Below are 17274 nucleotides of genomic sequence, written 5' to 3' on the forward strand. Positions count from 1 at the left end.
TGGGCCAGGTGATCTCAGTGTCCTCAGCCAGCACAGGCCACTAGGGCTGACTTCTTGGGGATATTCCAAGGTTCCACCAAGAGTGTGGCCGCGGAGGGGACAGCTTTGACAAGCGACAGGTCCCATGTGCTTGGAAGATGAGACCGTACACTGTCGAACTCCGAGTTTACAGGCGAGACCACACAGTAAACCTTGTTCCTTGTGCTTTATTCAGGACACTTATTTAACAGATGAGGACACTGAGGCACCGGGAGGTGGCTTGCCTGAGGTCACAGAGCCAAGACGGATGACATCCCGGGGATGTGCCCACACCACTGCTTAGCCCTGGCCCAGCCCTGCCATCTTCCTCATTTCTGACCCCGGACCCAGGGCACCTTCTTCCTCCCCAGCTGCCGATCTGCCCACCTGCCCCCTCTTCCTTTCTCTGAGAAGACTTCAGTGGCTGCCCCCACCTCCCTGCCCTGCGGGCCTTGCCCTCACCCCTCCATTTACCAGCCTGGCCGGCTGGGGCCGACCTCTGCTCACCCAGCTGCGCTCCAACCTCACAGGCCACTTGGCTGTGCTTGGAGGCTCAGGTGGAGACCTGGGGGGAGGCTTGTGGACCCAAGATCTTGGTGGTGGGGTGGTAGGTGCACCTCTCCAGCCTGTTTCTGTGTATCCCTGAGGCTGACACCCTGCGCCAGGCTGCAGATGGCCCTCACAAGCCTCGGCCTCCTTGCTGGTCTCCAGCCCTGGCTCTGGCCCCTCCCCGCCCTGGCTTCCGTCACCCTGCCCAGGGCCCCAGGCGCTAGCTGCCATTCCCAGCTCTCTCCTCCAGGCCCTACTTCCCACCTCAGGTTCCTCGGCAGGGTGTCCCTTTCCTGCCTGAGCCAGCTCCGCTCTCCAGCCTCAGCTTCAGGCCATGTCCCAAGGGAGGCCTGCTCCACCTCCAGACCTGCCAGGTGCCCCGGGCATGGGCCCCGTGTCCCTCCCCAGCCCACCCTGCACCCTCCATGGCCGCTGTCACCACCACTCACTGGGAGCCTGGTGGGGACCAGGAGGTCTGCCACAACCACTCCTTTGTGACGGGACTGCTGATACCATGGTCCCTGGAGCTCCAGGGCAGAGAGGTGGGAGGTGTTAAGATGGTGGATTTGGTGACACACCGCCCCTGTGAGCACTTCGGGTTTCCTTGCTCAAAACCCCTGATTCTCAGGCAACAGCCGTGAGGGTAACAGGCACGGGAGACGCTTCACTTTCGGATGCTTAGGTAGCACCCACATCGCGGACTCAGGGGTTCCTTTACAAACACATTTTTAATAGAAGTGTAACATACACAGGAAGATCACGAATCCTAAACTACAGCCGGAGGAGCCCTCCACCACTGAAGGGCTTGTGCTTGCTGCCCCTGGCTATGGGGCCACCTTCCCGGCACTGTGCGCCCTGAGGCAGCCCTTCGGGCTCTGGTGGCACAGCGGGGACTGACACCCCTCCCCACCGCCCCTCTCTACGGAGGTCCCACTCCCGCTCCCGGGGCTGGAACTTGGGCTCACCGCCTCTCCTGAACAGCGGGACTGCTGTGCGTTCAGGGCGGGGTGTGCTGGTCGGTGTGGGACAAGCCCTGATTCCTAGCGTGCTGTGAACATCCCCACTGTGGCCGGTTTCCAGCTACCAGCAGGGCCACACACCTGCTCTCCTGCGCCCTCCAGGACACCCCTGGTTTAGGGGCTGTGTAACCAGGAACGGCATTACGGTCACACGTGTTTTGGGGAGACGAAGAGCAACTAGGGGCGCTTTTCCCTCTTGGCCACCACAAGGCCAACGTCCCCAGAACAGAGCGGTGGGGCACCGGCAGCTCCCTCCCTCCCTCCTGGCAGGGGCTGCAGTTCAATTCGTGGAGACTAAATGAATCTACCATAAACACCACACTCCCTCGAGCATGTCATTTGTGGTTGAAAATGAAAGTCAAGGGTAAGTTGGGCCTAGAACTCGGGTTTCCGGACTGAGCACCAGGCTTTTCATTGAGCTCGGCGTCTCCAGGCCGGGTTGCCCAGCACCAGCCATACCTGTCTCCCCCTGCACCCTGGGTCCCGTGGGTGAAGCTGGAGATGACAGAGAGGTCCCTCCACGCCCGCTGCAAGTCACAGTGCCTTGTGGCATGTAAGCTCACCTGGCTGGGAAGCAGGAGGGGCAGGGCCACCATGGCACCTGGGCGCTGCTGCTGTCGGGGGAGCCAGCCCGCCTGAAATGCTGGGGGGGGGGGCCTGGGGGTCTCAGGGTGCAGCGCTACTCTGCCGGGGAAGGCGTCTGTCGGGGCCAGATGGGGGTCACCGCGGCTGTGTGCGGCCACCCTTAGCCACCGTCGGCTCACTGTGCTGGGTCAGACAAGTATTTAACGGAACCCTCGGGATGTAGAGGGCAGGGTTCTGGATGGCACTGAGGTTACAACGGTCACAGTGGTGGACAAGCCAGGCCAAGTCCTGGTGCTCACGGCGTCTAGGTGCTGGGGGAAGAAAAGGATGCTGAACCAGCACGGAAGGTTCCTGACAAGTGCCGTGTACATGAGAAATGAGGTCGCATGCTAAGGGACCGCTGGGGGGCCGCTGAGAGGGAGGGAGGCCAGCGGGGGAGAGCTGAGTGCAGAGGCGGGGGCTGCCGGGAAGATGACAACAGTCTGAGTGGGACAGCGCTGTAGGGAAGGCACGGGGGCGGGACTCTGGGGAGCTGGGAGAGGCAGGCTGGGGTTAGGTCTTGGGGGGCCCTCGATGACCCTGGTCAGATGCCGGGTTTAATTCTAAGCGTACTGGGAAGTCACTTGTGGGTTTTGAGCAGAAGACTGATAAGATCTGAGTCCTGCACCACAAAGGTCACCTGGCTGTGGTGGGGCCACATGTGGAGGCAGGGAGGCCGCGAGGGCCGGTGGGTGAATGACTGAGAGCAGGCGCAGGGCAGACGAGGGAGAGCCGGATGGGGGGCAGGTGTGAAGACCAGACAGGTGGGAGGGCTCCTGCATTTCTGGCCTAAATAAGTGGGGAGACAGAAGCCGATCACCGAGGTGGGGTGGGGAGAGGCGGAGCGCACTTGTGGAGTCCATGATTCTTGCCCAGCCACGGCAGCTCAGGATGCCACTGCATATGCAGGTGGGGAGGTCAACGAGCAGTGGTGTCCATCCCCCAATGAATGTTCACTGAGCACCCATTCCAGGTCAGCGAGTGCTTCCAGATCACTGGGGACACAGCAGCCATTAAAGCGGAGTCATCGTGAGCTCACGGGAGCTCCCACTGGGATTAGGAGAGGCAGACGATAAAGCTCTGCATTCAGGAGTGGGGGTGGGGAGAAGCAGGGCTGCCAACACCATCTTCTGAGTCAAGTGTGCTGGAAGTAGTGGGTGAGACCAGCTAAGGGGAAAGGTGAGGAGTCCGAGGATGGAGCTCAGGGCATTCCAACATTTAGAAGATTGGAAGAGAGGAGGATCCATGAAAGGACAAAGAGGGAGTGGCCAGGAGGCGGGGGACAGTCAGGGTGTCTCAGGGGACACAAAGGTGCCTCAGGAGAGAAGGCATGGTTAACTGTCACCCTGAGAGGCCCCCTGAGATGTGGAGATGGGAAACCGTGCCCCGGCTTTGGAAGTGTAGTTCAGCTGAGCAAGACTGCTCCACGGAGTGGTGGGGGCAAATGGGCATGCTCCCCACTTCCTCCCCTCACCCCACTCCAGCCCCCGGCCCAGACCATCCTGCCCCATCCTCGTCTGTCCCATCTCAACGCGAGCCATGCAGCGACCCGGGATTTAGGTCCATCTTCCACCCTGGCCACCCTCTCCGTACCTAGAGCTCGGTCTAAGGGACCAGGCCAGCAAGCGTTGTGTGTGCAGGTGCTCGAAGGGGAGGCCAGGACGCACCATGGCTGAACCCCACTGGGGGCCCTACCCATGCTGGAGCCCTGCTGGGGATGCGGGCCCCCACACTCCTCTGTGCAGCCCGTCCTTGCGTCTGTCTACTTAGCAACACTCGTCCTTCACAGCTCAGGAAAAATTACCAAGAATGTTATTGACTCTAATTTTAATTTGTCTAGCACTCTTGTTAATGATGTCTATTTAAGACATCCATTAAAGGCCCACGAGGTTAATTAAATGGACAATTCCAATACAGTTCTATTAGAACCCCCCTATTAAATTAATATTATAGACATTTAACAGATGTCTTAATTAGGCATTATAGCTAAGAAATGCAAACTAAATTAAAACCAAAGCCACTGTCCAGAAAGAAAGCTTTTTACCATAATTTATGGCTTGTGGGGGGAATGTTCATGTTTACTCTTCAGAACCCGAGAGATCCGTCATCTGACAATCTTTTCCACCATCCGGAAAACACCATCCCGAGAGTCCCAAATCTTAGATCACAGTCCAGACGTCTGAGCTGGAAGACACTTTAGACACCATCTGGAGTCTGAGAGACCCACGAAGCTGCCTGGGCCCCACCCCTGGAGTCTGACTGCAGCCCGGGAGCTGGCTTTTAACAGGTGTCCTGCAGATGCAGGAAGTCCCAGGATCCCCCTTCAGGAAACCCTCACCTGGTCTCATGGCCCCACTTGCCAGATGGTGACATGGAGGTCCCCAAAGACATCAGGACTGGGCGAATGGGTCAGCAGGATTCCGCACCTTGCCCCATGGCTTACAACTTCTCTGGCACCTCTCTCTTCCTACTGAACTGGGCAGAACCTGACATACCTCCTATCGGTTTGGGACTGGTAGCCAGAGCCCCCCCACCCCTTCCCACCTTCCTTCCTGCTGGCCCTGGGTCTCATGGGCAGGTGATGTCCTGGGGCCTCCACGACTGCTCTGCCAGCCTGGTCCTCAGTGTCACTCTTCACATCCCAGAGCTGCCTGGATTGAGCCCCCACCTCCAGGGAGCCTCCCTGTCCGCCCTGCCACCTGTGCATGCATTTCTTCCCCCACCACTGTGCCGGGCCCCGATGGGAGGGTGAGGGAGGAGCTCAGTGGTTTGCAGAAGTGGAAGGGAAGCTGGCGATGGAGGAGCAGCTGGACCTACGTTCCTGTCTGAGCCAGTCTTGGAACCCAGGGGTGAGGGGAGTTCAAGGTCCAGCAGCTGGGCTGGCTGAACCGGCTAGTGGCGCAAGCACCCTGAGCAGGGGTGTGGGCAGGCCAGGCCAGTGTCTGAGGATGGGAGCCAGGGTGGGTACTGCAGCCTTTCTGAGGGGCTCCAACAGGGGGCTTCTGTTCTGGCTGGGGCAGCTCCACGGCTATTACGGACTGAATTATGTCCCCACAAATTCCTGTCAAAGTCCTCATTCCCAGAGTGACTGCACTGAGAAAAAGAGAAAAAGGTGAAATGAGGTGATAAAGGTGGAGCCCTATCCCATAGGACTGGTGTCCTAATAAGAAGAGGAAGAGACAACAGATCTCTCTCTCTCTCCACCGGTGTGCACCAAGGGAAGGCCACGTGAGGACACAGCAAGAAGGTGGCCAAGGAGAAAGCACTCACCAGACCCCAACCTTGAGGGCACCTTAATCTTGGACTTCCAGCCTCTGGAGCGGTGCGGAAGAATGTTCTGTTGTTTACCCTGCCCATCTGCAGAGTTTTGTTATGGCAGCCCAAGCTAACACAGTGGCCATGACCCGCGCCGTCCCTCACCTTCCCCTCCAGGTGCTTCGTCCTTTTCTTCCCCCTGGAAAGGCTCCGGCCTGTCCTCTGTGGGCCCTGCACTAAGGTCCGGTCCTCCACACACAGACTCGGCTCTGGGGAATATAAAGGGCCCTCGGGTCCACTCACTTCTTGGAGAACAGTGGGTCCCTGGGCTGAGGTCTCCTGGCCCTGGAGCTCCTGAGTCTCGTCCCGAGGTGGTCACCGCTCTGCTGCTCTGTGGGCCTCTCTGGTTTCTCCCGTGCGTGGACTGACACATGAGGCCGGTGTAGCTGTGTCTCCCACAGGCCTACACTTCCAAGGCCGCAGCTGTACTGGGGTCCTGCTCCTGGGGCAGTGGAGGTGGGAGACTGGACTGCAAGCTACCACAGCGCCCCCCACCCACCGGCCCTGTGCCACAGCTGAGGCCTCAGCCTGGTTCTGCGGAGCAGCTAGTGCAGCTTCACCGGGACGCTCCCTGGGGGCCGGTGTCCTGCCTGGCCTGGGCCCTCGGGGGACGGCACGGTCCTCGGGTGGGCTGTGGGGACAACATGGCGTCCTGGAAACAGGCAGGACAGCGGTGAGTGTTCTTGTCAAGTGTCCACGGGGAAAGGGGGAGGGAAGGCTACTAACAGCCATTGACATGGAAACTGGAGTCTGCGCCATGAAAAACAGATTTCACAAACCAAGTGGCACTGACAACGATTTTGGAAAGCAGCTGCATATTTACACGCTGGCCACCTTTTCCCTTGCAGAGCAGTGGGCATGAGCAGAGTGCTTGAAGGAATCGCAGCACCCAGGCCGTTCCCCGCGTGGCACATTCGGATGGTCCGTGGAAGGCAGCGACCTCCTCAGTGGAGCCCAGGTGACCACGTTACACACATAGAGCACGGTCTTCTCATCCCTGTGGTCAAAAGCATGGCTCTGCAGCCAGACCGTGGGGGTCAAATCCCAGCTCAACGCTCTCAGGTGGCGAGGCCCTGGGCGAGCGAGCACGGAGGCTGAGTCCGTTGTGGCAAAACCAGGCTGTCAGAGCACAGGGCTCAGCAGCCGGACCAGCTGCCCTGTCCCTGGTGGTGCTGGGACCTGCGACCTGTAGCACAGGGACTGATGGTGGCAGCGGGAGAGCATCCGAACCGACCCTGGACCCGATGAGCCACGGACCCCACACGGATGGGCACGGGCATACCCCGAGCCTCCGGGAGGCAAAGTGGCCGCGAGCGAGGCCTTCCTGCTCTCCTGTCAGAGTCGGAATTTACGTTCCCTCGCCAGGGCCTTTCTCCTCCAGTGCGGGGGCCCAGTGGGTCACATGGACAAAGCCAAGTGACTGGCACCGCTGCTTCTCCTGGAGCAAAAGAAAAAGCTCAGGGATTTACGTTTTATGATTACATAGACAATGGATTCATCACGGAACACTCAGGAGACACAGAAAAGGATGCAAAATAAAAACCTAATCATGCCACCAGTCAGGTCAACTTGTGCTTATCCTGCCAGGCTTTTCTCTCAACGACCTTGGGGTCACAATCATCTCTGCAGCAAAGACCTCACAGGTCAACTGTCCCCTTTGCTTTGAATTTCTTGGCAGATCGTTCACTTGACCGAAGCCGGAATTTGCTTCCATAAATGTAGGAAATGAAGCCATCGATTTCCACTGTGAACACACAGTTTAGCTTGGGGACAACTGGAAAAACAAAACAAAACAAAACAAAAAACTAGGAGGAAAAAGGACAAGGAAAAAAAATCCTGACAGTTAAGTTCATGTTGATGCACAATATTATTCCTAAAATGTCTGTATTAAAACATAAGTTAACAAGAAATGGAGAGTCCACAAAGCTTAGCAGCACCAGAATTATATGGCTCTATTTTGCCATAAGACCGATTTATTCAGATTTTAAATATAACTCAACACCTAATTTTCAGGGTCAAAGGCTCTAAGCCAAACTCCCAGGAAAAGTGCTAGAAGCAGGTCTTCCCACATAATTCTCAGATGGACTCATGGCTTTATGCTCAGTGATGACACATAGACACCACTTTCTGAGGTTTAAAGTGAGACAAGAATAAACAAGGAAGCGGAAGGAAGCAACGAGAAAAATCAAGCTCCAAAATTCAAGGAATCAAAACCTCCCACTGTGTTTCACAATCTCAGATTCGTGGGCAAGGAGTGTGGAAATCTTGACAGCCCGGCTGCGTACACTCATCTCCGCTACAACAATGAGCCCTGGCACACCGGGTGGGTGAGCCCGCACTTGCCTTCCCGGAACCCAAAGGGTCACCAGGAAGGGCAAGATCCTGGAACTCCAGGAACAGGCACTACCCTAGTTCCCCTCACGGTCTGCTTAGCTCCGCTCCTCCGGCGGGAGGCAGCCTTTCCTCCCAGCGTATCTGGCTGCAGTGGTTGGCTGGGCTCCAAGATGCCCTGGGGAGAACCATGAGGGCAGAGGGTGCGCTCACCAGGCATGCAATGTACGGTCAGCAGGTATCTGCAATCTGTGCTGATGTGCGAGGCCAAACTGACCCGCTGAAGCCACGGGGAGAGGGCTGACGAAGCTGGGTGGGCCACAGGCCACAACACCCTGAGACAGTTACATACCTTTCAGGCGGTCTTCTTTGGTGAGGATTTTGAAAACGTGCTTTGTTTCCTGTAGGAGGATTCCTGTAACACCCACATAGGAGGGGCATTTGGATTTTGTGACTGCAAAGGAAAAGGGCATTCAAGGCCTCAGCCTCGGTGGTGCTCGGGGAGCCACAACCAGCTAGGTGGGGGCGGTGGGGAGTGGGGGGGGCTCCTCAGCTGGACAGGGACCAAGCTGGATGAGAATCCCAGGTCCCAATCTCCTGCCTGTGGCTCTACAGCCTCTGGGCTGCTTTGACAAGGTGTCCTTTGGAGGGCCTGCAGCCACGGGGGTCTTGGGAGGGACTATGGAGCCAAGAGGCCACGTGTATGTCCAGCACCACCAAGACCCACACATTGCTGGGACGGGGCCAAGTCTCACTGATGGCATCTGAAGGAACACCTGTCCATCATGGCCTTCCCATGACGTCCCAAACTCTGGCCAGCATGGAATTTTGCTACAGGCTGTGGAGGAGTGAGTGAGGTGAACTGCCACCACAGGCAGCCGGTCCCTCAGCTCTCCTGACCCATGTCCCAGCATAACCCGTAGCCATTCACTGAGCACCTCCTACGTGCCTGGCACTGTCCGAGGTCAGTACCGGGCAAGGGAGTGAACAAGACTGTTCTAGGTTCTGCTCTCAAGGAGCTGATGTTCTAACGCTAGGAGGTGAATGTGCACCACGTCAGATGACTGCATTTTCTGATAGCGGTAACTGTTATGAAGAAAAAACAGAAGGTAATGGGGAGGAGGGTCACTTGTAGGCCCTTGGAGAGAGTGACATCTGAGTAGGGACCTGAATAATGAGAAGCAGTCAGTCTGTGAACACACAGAACTCTGGGCAGAGGGAAGGAACAAATGCAAAAGCCCCGAGGTGGGGCCAAACCTGGTGTGTGAGAAGCAGAAAGCAGGCTGATGTGGTTAGACCTGGTGCTCGATAAAGTCAGAGAGGGCTTTTAGGCCACAGTAAGGAAGCAGAAGACAAACATGGCCTGAATTTTGGTATAAAACCTTCCCCCTGGCTGCCTGGTTGGGGGAGAAGCAGTGTGTCAGCAGGGAGAGGGTTAGGCAGCTTCTACAGGAATCCAGGGGAGACAGTGGTGGCTCGGATTCGGGTGCTAGGACATGCTGATGGATTGGTGCTGAGGCATCAGGGAAGAAGAAACACGATCCCACCCAGGTTTTGGGCCTGAACAACCAGGGTAAACAGTGCTACCATGACCGGAGCTGGGGAACACTGGGGCAGGGGCTGAGGTGAGGAGGCCGGAGCTGTTGGGTGTATGGAAAAGTTGTGATGCCTCCCGGACATGTGGGTGGCTGTGCACAGTGGCAGTTGGATGAATGGAGATGTTCAGGGGAAGGTCTGCCCTGGAGACGTCACTGGGAGCTGGGAGTCCGTACTGAGACTGACAACTGGGGGGAGATGGATGAAAGGGACTTCCCATTCAGGGCTGGGGGCACGTGCCACCAGCTGTGTGCCCCCTGGGAGAGCACTAGGGGTCCCTGTGTGGAAAGGCACATAAAGACCATTTAGAGTGTATCCAAAAAGTGGCCAGAACGAGTTCAAGTAGCTAGTCATCTCCCACCCTCAATGCTGGTGACCTGGAAATACCCACGTGACAAGGAGTGTGTCTAGCCCTGTGGCACAGGGCCGCACTGCCACCGAGTGACAGTGCGGGCGTGCGGGGGACCATGTGCTCTTAGGCGAGGTACCTGAAACAAGAGCCCCGTGAAGATCTGCCTTTAACAGCTTGGCCTGAATCATCTGTGGCTGCCTAGGAGGGAAACAGAAGCCCTCAGTGTTGAGCATGATCAAGAGTTCTGAAGGGCGCACACAGGTCTACAAATTTCTGTAGCCAGCTGGCTCAGAAGGCTGCGTTTACAGTCATCGTAAGCCTTGGGTTCTGCCCCAGAGGGCAAGGCTTCAGACATGCAACTCACGTGTCTGGCTTGAGACCACCGCACAGGTCCCGAATGTATTGTTTCCAGAGTTCATGCAGAGGGAGAAAAAGACTGTACCTGTGGCAAAGTTAGAGAGAAGTAAAAAGTTAGGCGACATGAGCTTGGGACAAGAGCACAGAGCATGGCCTGATGCCAAGGACCCCGAGCTGGGTCACTGGGGACTGGCTGTGGTTGCTAGTTCTAGAGTAGATAACCCCCCAACTGACTACAGTCAAGTGCTTCCCCCTCCTGAGCCTCAACTTCTGCTGCTAGAACCCTCTTGAGGCTAAGGAGGGGAGGAAGGGGGTGCCCTCCTTTGCCCCTCCCTCCTTCCTGCTGGCAGATGCAGCCTGGACAGCTGGAGCTCCAGCAGACCCCAGACCAGGAGGCACCATGCACAGATGGAGGAGAAGCAGGGTGCTCCCAGGGCGGCACTGCCGAGTCTCTGCCACCAGCCCGGGGCAGAGGGGCAGGGGAGTGCTCATCTGGACGGCTTTCATGAAATAAACTTCAGTCTTGCTTAACCACTACTCTTTGAGGTCTTCTGCTACAAGAGCTGACCTGGTGAGGGGAGTAAACAGGAGCTGCTGGCTGCCAGGGACGTCCCCACATAAGGGAACAGGTCTGTCTGGAAGGTGAGTGAGCAAGTTGTGGGACACAGGGGAGGGACCAGGTGAGAGGACCTCAAAGGCTTTCCTCTGGGGTCATTATTACTGGTCCTCGTGCCTCATGGGGAACCTGTTATAGGGAACCGTTGGTCAGACCAAGGAGAACCTCAGGCTCAAACTTGAAGTGGGCTCTACTGGTGCAGACACCGGAGGACACCAGAGGAAACCTGGGCAGGCAGTCGCCCCTTCCTCTACCCAAAGCCCAGCTCTTTTTGCAAGCGAGGTCACGGACAAAGTGACTGACTTTGTCCTGTGGGATGTGGGAGGCTATTTGGCTACAGATCTTGGAGCGAAGGTCTACAAACAGTCCGAAGATGAGCATATGCAGGAGCATGGCCAAGGAGGGATGATGCAGTGTCAGCTGGAGGCAGGTGCACGTCCTCCCACAGAGTGATGCCTCCTTTTCAGAAACTTCTGAAACACGTGGGCAGCATGCTCTTTGGCAATAAAACCCAGTGGATGATTCTGTCTAGTGCTATTAAAAGCTAGAAAGAGGATATATTAAGATACATCAGTCCCTCTTGTTCTAGGAAAGCTGAAAGACAAACAGCCTGCTGCCATGGGTAACAGACTCACTTATGGTATGGGTCTCATTAGTTAAGGCTAGGACCGAAGCCAGACAGTAAAACAGCAAGAGCCTCACTGTGCCTTGCTTTAAAAGCCAAGTGCAAACCTAGCCTGAATTGGTAAAGGAAGGCTGCCCCCTTGTGGCAGAAGTGGGAGAGGCTCCCTTAGCTTCAGGGGAAAAGGGGCTGCCAGCCCTGCTACTGGGCTTCACAAATTCACACCCACTCCAGGAAGATCCAGCTGCCTTAGGTAGAAAGGCAGAAAGGGCTTGGCATACCTCTGCTGCTCTGGCTTAATGTCAAAGAGGCGCAGCTCCCTCCTCTGCCTGGCGGAGAGGCCTTTGGATTTTTTTTTCTTCTCTTTTTGCTTCCGGCGAGTGGAGTACTCCAGGACCACAGCCTTGCGCCGCAGCTGGTTCTCACGGGTTTGCTCGCTCATGTGGGGCGTGCTGCGCTTCAGGAAGGCCCTCACGAAGGCCTCGGCCTGCTGGGCTCCCAGAAGCTGCATGGGGACAGGGTGGCATGGTGCTCACTGTTCTGGTGGGGGCAGCCCCCAACCCCAGGCCCTCTGACAAACCACAGATAGGATGCCTTCACTGACCCATCTGTGTCCCGACTGAGCCTCACACAGCCTCTCATCTGCTGAATGTGAGCCACCCACAGCTGTCCAGATGTGAAAGTCACACTCAAAGACCAATTAGTGACTGCACACAAAACAGCCACATCAAAGTCAACTTCCTACTCCACTTCTCTGAGGTTATTTTGACGAGGATTTAAAAAAAAAAAAAAAAAAACCCAAACCCTTTACATTAGGAAGAAAAGACTTCTCTGATCCTTGGCAGGGAGGAAAGCTTGAGAAATGTATGACAACAATATTTATTCAGTCGTGACCAGATGAGGGCAAGCTCAGAGTAGAACCAAGCTATGGCCTCGAAGGAAATGATCCTAACACTTGGGAAAATGGTACCTCCTGGTGCCCCAGGGTGGGCCACGACTTGGGGGGTAGGAATTTTGACACGGTGCCCAAGCTGCAATCCTCTTTACGTGCGTTTGGCCCCATGGTGCGTCATGGCTACTCACTAGGTCTGCTCCCCCAGATCTTGGGGAAAGGAAGTAGCAGTGCACCTCAGCTTCCCGTGCTCACTCTCTCCCACATAGAGCAGAACAGCATTTGACCGTGACCTAGCACAGACTCCTAGGACATATGGGCAAAAGAACTGTCCTAACTGAGTGCAATTCTTGAGAGAACTCCGAACGTCACTGCCTCTCACGTTGGGACTTCCACCGTCTACTCCTCATTCAGCTGCCCATGTCCTAGGTCGGCCACAGCCCAGGCGGCACTGCCTGCCCAGGTCCTGCCTCTTGGCTGGGGATTTCCTGAAACCCTGTTGCGCTAACCAGGCTGCCAACCCCGTGAAGCTAATGTGTCAATAATCACGTTCTCCCTTATGGAGAAGGGGGCTGGCGAGGGTGTGATGTGAGACACTCGATCTTCAAGGCGGCTCACAGTAAGGATGACAGTCAGCTTCCACTTGGCACCTTTAGATACTAACTAAAGAGTCATTGTCATCATTATTATTATAGTGACAGGACAATTATTTGCTTCTTTTAAATACCTAAGTGGCCCTTCTTCATGAAGAAACCAAATAAAGGTGTATCAGTCTTTTAAAATCTTGATTTCATGTTAACTCCCTCATTAGGAGTCCCCAGTGGGGTTTCTGTGAAACTGACAAAGCATGTTTGCAGCATCCAGATACAATCCATAAATTCCACTGAGGAAACTGATCTGCCTGCCCTCTTCAAGAGTAAAGGGGCCACTGTGACAAGGATAAATGGCAGCGCTCACCAGGACAGGTTTCAGCTGGACACAGCCTAGGGTCCCCTACACAGTGGGAGATGACACAAGGAGCAAGAGGTCCCAGTTAACTGAACAAGGGAAAAAGAGGCCAGCATATGGAAACAGGCCAGCAGAACAACAGATCTTGACTAAGCCTAACTCGTCTACTGGAAAGATGAGGAGTAAGATGTGGGAAGGACATCTAAAGCAGTACGAGGTATTGAGCCATCTTTGTCATCACCTCTGCTGCTCCCAGACTTCCTGCCATGCATTGTACCTGAACGTCGAACTCTTTGGCCTCTTCCTGAGAAAAGGAATGGTAGACCACACCTGGGGGATTCAAACAAACAACAAGAAATGATCAACTCAGTTTGGGTACAGCTATAAGACCCACGACTTTTCTAACTATGAAACTATGCTTATTTAGACACAGGAGAAGGTGGGGGTGCTACAAAGAGCCCAAGCTTCTTGGATGCCTCTTATTATACCCTCTGGCTGCCCGTCCTAGGAGTTCCAAGAGTGTGCTTTCAAGCAGTGCTTCTCAGTCAGTTGAATGTCCAACTGTTGATTTCGTCTCAGGTCATGATCTCAGGGTCCTGGGACTGAGTCCTGTATCTGGCTATGAGCTCTAGGCAAGTCTGCTTGAGAATCTCTCTCTTCCTCTGCCCCTCCCCTCCAAGTCCTCTCTCTATTAAATAAATCTTTAAAAAGAAATAAAAATAAAACAATGCTTCTCAAATACGAATTCATGTAGGAATCTCTAGGTTCTTATTAAAATGTAGATACTTGGGCTCCACTCCCAGATCTGGCATTTCTTTCTTTTTTTTTTTTTAAATTTATTCATTTGAGAGAGAGAGAGAGAAGAGAAAGCATACGGAAGCGGGGCGGGGGGGGGTCAGAGAGACAGAGAAGGAGAAGTAGACTCCCCACTGAGCAGGGTGTCTGATGCAGGGCTCCATCCCAGGAACCTGGGACCATGACCTAAGCCAAAGGCAGATGCTTAACTCGCTAAGCTACCCAGGCACCCCCGGATCCTGTATTTCTAAGAAGTTTCAGATGCTACTGCAGTTTAGTAGATCATACTAGGAACTGACTGGTTTAATATACCACAGGTTAGGAGATTGAATAGTTGCTCTGTAAGTCTAATTAAGTACTCATTTAAAAGTTATATGATAGAGTTTCCCAGGATGCAGATGGTTGGAAATACCACATTTTGTTGACTGTAAGATGTTTAAAAAAAAAAGATTTTTCACATTTAATGTCTATGAAATTAAGGTGTAGCATACAATAGATGGTGTCCTACACTGATAAAACACAGTAGGTCTTTCTTCAAGCTCAAAATATATATTGATCAATGTGGTTTCAACCTCTAAATAAACTCCACACTCCTGTTTCTTACTTCATTTGTGTGAAGAAGAAAAACATGGTTCTGGGGACAGAGTATGGGTATCAATGGAATAAGTATAAGACAAAGGCCTGGTTTAAGTGTCAAAAGACTCGAAAATCTGGTTTACAGGACACTCTGTAAATCCCACCCCTGCTCCCTTGTGCTTCCTTGAGTACATTTGAACAAGCAAACCAAAGTATTTGTATTATACAATATACACAGTATATTATATTATATACAGAGTCTGATTCTCCTTCAAATGCAAGAATGGCATTAAAACCTGTTTCTAAAGAGCAACCCCAGGAATGACTTTGCTTCAACTGTCACAGGTGCTTCAATTAGACTTGAAAGTCTTTTCTGGAACAATACACATCTACCAGTTATTGAGCACTCATTACTTGCCATGCCCCTGGCTAAAAGCTATACATTTTATCTCATTATTTTTCTGAACAATCCTTTAAAGGAGATATTATCCTATAATGCACATGAGAAAACTGAAGCTCAGATATACTGAGACACATCACTTGATCACAGAGATAGGGAGTGGCAGAGGTGGAAATGAACATACTAGTCCAAAGACCAATTTTAACGTTGTCTACACTCTCCTGCTTATAACTGCCCTGGGAGCTTGCTCCCTTCTTTGGCACAGTTATTCTCCCCTCAACTCCCAAAGTCCTGGGTTACCATACCATTCCTCAGCACGCTCCCAGCGCTTTCCACCAGACAAGGGTCCTTTCCTGGAACAGCAGGCTGGGCAGGCACCACTATCAGTACCTCACAGAAGGGGAAACCAGGTCGTGGAGAGGATCGGGCCCTTAACCACTGTCACCAGGTGGCAGGTGGCGGCCAAGTCGGCCCCAGGCCTTGGGTCCTCCTTTAGCACACTAAGCAGGCCCCTTGGGGACCTGTCGCCAGCTCTGACATACATCTCTAGCTCAGAGACTGAGCCAGGCCAACCGGGACTCTGGGCCTCGGTTTCACTTATGTAAGGCGGGACATTGCCCTAGCAGTTTCATTCGGTCTCCGCCGCGAACCCGTTCACCTACCAGCACCAAGTTCCCGACCCTTTACATCCCACCCCTCCCCAGCTTAGAGGCCTTCAACCTCGCTTACTCTTCATCCTCGGCCGCTTCCGGACCGCTCTGGTGACGGTTTCCGCGGGCGTCCTTCACTCTTGACCTCTCTTCACTGTCTTCAGCAGCCCTCAGCCATCAGAACTTCTCTTGTCAAAGTTTGGGCTGGAGCGACTTCTTGTGCCCGAGCTCACGCGCCACGCTAAGTCGCCAGACCGAGACGCTCCAACTCTCAGAGGGGGTCGCAAGCGCTCGGGCTCGCGAATGACGTCACCCGTGACGTCAATGACGGGCGCCGACCTACGGTAGCGCATGCGCTTTGAGGGCGGCTCCGCCGCCCCCAGAGGCCCTGCTAGTCTTGAGGTTGTCTCTGCTTCGTGGGGCTTTCTCAGCTCGCGTGTACTGTAGGTTGGGGGGGGGGAAGGCCAGAAACCGTGGGGTTGCGGGCGGTTAGGGCGTGTGGACTGCTTGTCAAGAGCTGGAGTAGAGCGGGGCGAGACGGCCTGAAGAGGACCACGGGGACCTAGGGTATCAGGGGAGGACAGAAAGGGGTCGCGGATGGTGGGAATGAGGTACGTGGGGTCTTTAATCAGCCTTCTCTACGGATTAGCCGAGGCACTGAAGTTGGGATAGATGGCTTACGCTCCAGTTTTGCCCTGCTGCTCAACTAGCTGTGTGACCTCTCTTAAGGCACTTCCCATCACCGGGCCTCCCTTTTCCCATCAGCTGTGAGTGGGTTGGGCCTGATGGTCTGAACGTTTTCTTGAGACCCAGAATGTTAGTTTCTGTCCGGAAGTTAAAAGGCAAGGAAGTGATGCTCATTGTTCTGGGGGAGGGTCCAAGAATTGGGGCTGGACGGCCTGGCGCAGACCTCTCACAAGTGACCCGGTGTGCCGCACTGCACAGCCTTCATTTCTGCGGAGTGCGGTTCAGGAGAGCAGTTTAGCCCCTCCACTTCAAGTCAGTGGCTCTCAACTTCCAGTAAGGTATAAAGTCCTTTTAAGGGAACAAAAATTCTCTAGGAACCCTGAGGTTTTATGTACACAGATCCTAGTTTGGGAAATATTGTTTCAGTTGTTTTTGGGTAGTGACCTTGTGCCATTTTGATCTTAAACATAGGACTGCAGGCCTGAACTTCTGTGGCTATAATGTGGCTGAACGTGAACCTTGTATGTATATTACCATCAAAGTGGAAATACATTTAAATGTATTGCGCTTGAGAATACATTTAATACATGACTGAGAATAGTTAGGAGTCTGTGAGACTAAGCTTGAGAAACTGCTCTTGGGGATCCATACCATGTGAACTACCAAATGTGAATTTTAAAATAGCAGCATGAGACAGCAGAAGATAGAGCCAATTTCAGTGCTGTAGTCTCAAGGGGGCCCTTTTGAGCAGGACCTTTGTGATTATAGTGACAAGGGAGAAGGCCGACTTCGGTCTTTGAGAGCTTCTTTCTTAGGGTTGTTAGGACTCTTTATCTCCCAATTGACCCCTTCTGAAGTCGACCAAGTCAGCTTGGAGGACTGCCAGTCTTCCTCGGAGTTCCCTGCTTGTGGTGGGGTGAGCACTAA

General features: G+C 54.2%; 1 protein-coding gene across 3 annotated transcripts; it reads right to left on the reverse strand.

Annotated features, from left to right (window-relative positions):
* Nucleotides 1–4233: 4233 nt before the first annotated feature.
* POP4 (POP4 homolog, ribonuclease P/MRP subunit) lies at nucleotides 4234–15962 on the reverse strand. 3 transcript variants are annotated; one of them, XM_025854339.2, is made up of 7 exons: nucleotides 15740–15962; nucleotides 13517–13569; nucleotides 11681–11904; nucleotides 10169–10246; nucleotides 9941–10002; nucleotides 8209–8310; nucleotides 4234–7299 (listed from the first exon to the last, which is right to left on the reverse strand). In XM_025854339.2, exons 1-7 carry the CDS (start codon nucleotides 15744–15746, stop codon nucleotides 7163–7165), a joined length of 663 nt encoding a protein of 220 aa, XP_025710124.1. In that variant the 5' UTR covers nucleotides 15747–15962; the 3' UTR covers nucleotides 4234–7162. The 3 variants fall into 3 exon arrangements, with proteins under 3 accessions (XP_025710124.1, XP_025710125.1, XP_073746221.1); XM_025854340.2 differs by having other exon boundaries at nucleotides 4234–7330; XM_073890120.1 differs by lacking the exon at nucleotides 15740–15962 and adding an exon at nucleotides 15316–15695.
* Nucleotides 15963–17274: the final 1312 nt, after the last annotated feature.

Source organism: Callorhinus ursinus, unplaced genomic scaffold (assembly GCF_003265705.2).
Source record: "Callorhinus ursinus isolate GAN/ISIS: 27379988/994484 unplaced genomic scaffold, GSC_fseal_2.0 scaffold127, whole genome shotgun sequence".
Taxonomy (NCBI): Eukaryota; Metazoa; Chordata; class Mammalia; order Carnivora; family Otariidae; genus Callorhinus; species Callorhinus ursinus.